The sequence below is a fragment of the Chiloscyllium plagiosum genome, chromosome 4, assembly GCF_004010195.1.
Source record: "Chiloscyllium plagiosum isolate BGI_BamShark_2017 chromosome 4, ASM401019v2, whole genome shotgun sequence".
NCBI classification, from domain to species: Eukaryota; Metazoa; Chordata; class Chondrichthyes; order Orectolobiformes; family Hemiscylliidae; genus Chiloscyllium; species Chiloscyllium plagiosum.
This window is the reverse complement of record NC_057713.1, coordinates 51692639-51694102: the sequence shown is the minus strand read 5'-3', so window position 1 is coordinate 51694102 and position 1464 is coordinate 51692639. Positions and strand designations below refer to the sequence as shown.

General features: G+C 54.0%; 1 protein-coding gene across 2 annotated transcripts in view; it reads left to right on the top strand.

Moving 5' to 3' along the window:
• The first annotated feature begins 239 nt into the window (after nucleotides 1-239).
• Nucleotides 240-1464, top strand: part of smchd1 (structural maintenance of chromosomes flexible hinge domain containing 1) — a 129671-nt gene continuing 128446 nt past the window's right edge. For both annotated transcript variants that reach the window (XM_043688218.1, XM_043688217.1), the window contains exon 1: nucleotides 240-497. In XM_043688218.1, coding sequence (XP_043544153.1) covers nucleotides 297-497 — 201 coding nt within the window. In that variant the 5' untranslated portion in view covers nucleotides 240-296. The remainder of the gene's footprint in view (nucleotides 498-1464) is intronic.

Below are 1464 nucleotides of genomic sequence, written 5' to 3'. Positions count from 1 at the left end.
AGACACGTGAATAATTTCGCACGAGGGTAACTGTAAAACCATCTGGGGACTGTGAGGGGGTTTAGCGCCAATGCATTCCTCCGCCTGAACTGTCAGAAAGAGACAGAAGGGTTTCTCCCTGGGGGACACTTGTACAGCTCAGGTGAGACAGTAGCCTCGAGAGTCGAGCTGAAGGGACTGAGTGAACATTAGCGTTCCATCACAGCGGGGGGCGGTCGCCAGGGACAAGGCGGAAGTGACGCGACACTGCCTGCAGTCACATCCGGTCCTGGTTTGTCCGCGCGACCTGCCCCAAAATGGCAGCCGAGCAGAAGCGGCTCCCGCCGGCCGTCACCCCCGACTCCACAGCCGGCGCCAGCGTTAGCGTCGGCGCCGAGAAGGACAGCAACAAAAAGGTGGTTTTTGTCTTCGACCGCCGCCTCGGAGACTCGCTGGAGAAATGTCTGGACCTCAGTAGCTGGAATACGTTTGCCGAGTTCAAGAGCGCCGTGTGTCGGGTGAGCAGCGAGGGGAGGGGAGGGGATGTGCACTCCGGAGCCGTGGCCGAGGGAGCGGAGGAGAGATGGGGAAAACAACGTTTGGTGATGGCGAAGAATGAAGGGGCAGAGCGTTCGGTGCGGCAGGAGAAAGGGGGAAGGAGCAGAGAGCTTGGTGGCGGATGGGGAGAAGAGGTTGAGGAGAGGAGAAGGGGCGCAGGAGGTGGATGGGGAGAGGAGGAATGGGGCAAGACAGCAGAGGCAATGGGAGATGTGACAGCAGAGAGTAAGAGAAGGTGCGTGGGGACGCGGGGGTGGTGGCTTTAGTAGACGGATGTTGGTGGGTTGGGAATGTGAGAGAGAGGACTCCATTGCAGAACGGTGGTTATGGGGTTGGGAGGGTGGGGGTGCTGAAAATGGATCAAACCATCAGGGACTGGAGTGGCACGCTGAGCACTGATCCTTGCAGTACCCCCAGCGAAGTGGTGCTATTGTCCAATAAGAGAGCAAGTAATGAACTATTAAACTACTGGGCAGTCAATACAATTTCAGTGGTGGAGTGGTTGTTGAAAATTGAGAGACAGAATGTGCAGTTGGGGAAGTAGGCATTAATCAAGTCAGCATAATTTAATAACCTGAGAACTCTGGAAAGCTAGAGAAGTGATTGCTAGGCCTCTTGCTGAGATATTTGTATCATCGATAGTCACAGGTGAGGTGCTGGAAGACTGGAGGTTGGCAAACGTGGTGCCACTGTTTAAGAAGGGTGGTAAAGACAAGCCAGGGGACTATACACCGGTGAACCTGACCTTGGTGGTGGGCAAGTTGTTGGAGGAAATCCTGAAGGACAGGAAGTACATGTATTTGGAAAGGCAAGGACTGATTCGGGATAGTCAACATGGCTTTGTGTGTGGGAAATCACGTCTCACAAACTTGATTGAGTTTTTTGAAGATGTAACAAAGAAGATTGATGAGGGTAGAGCAGTAGATG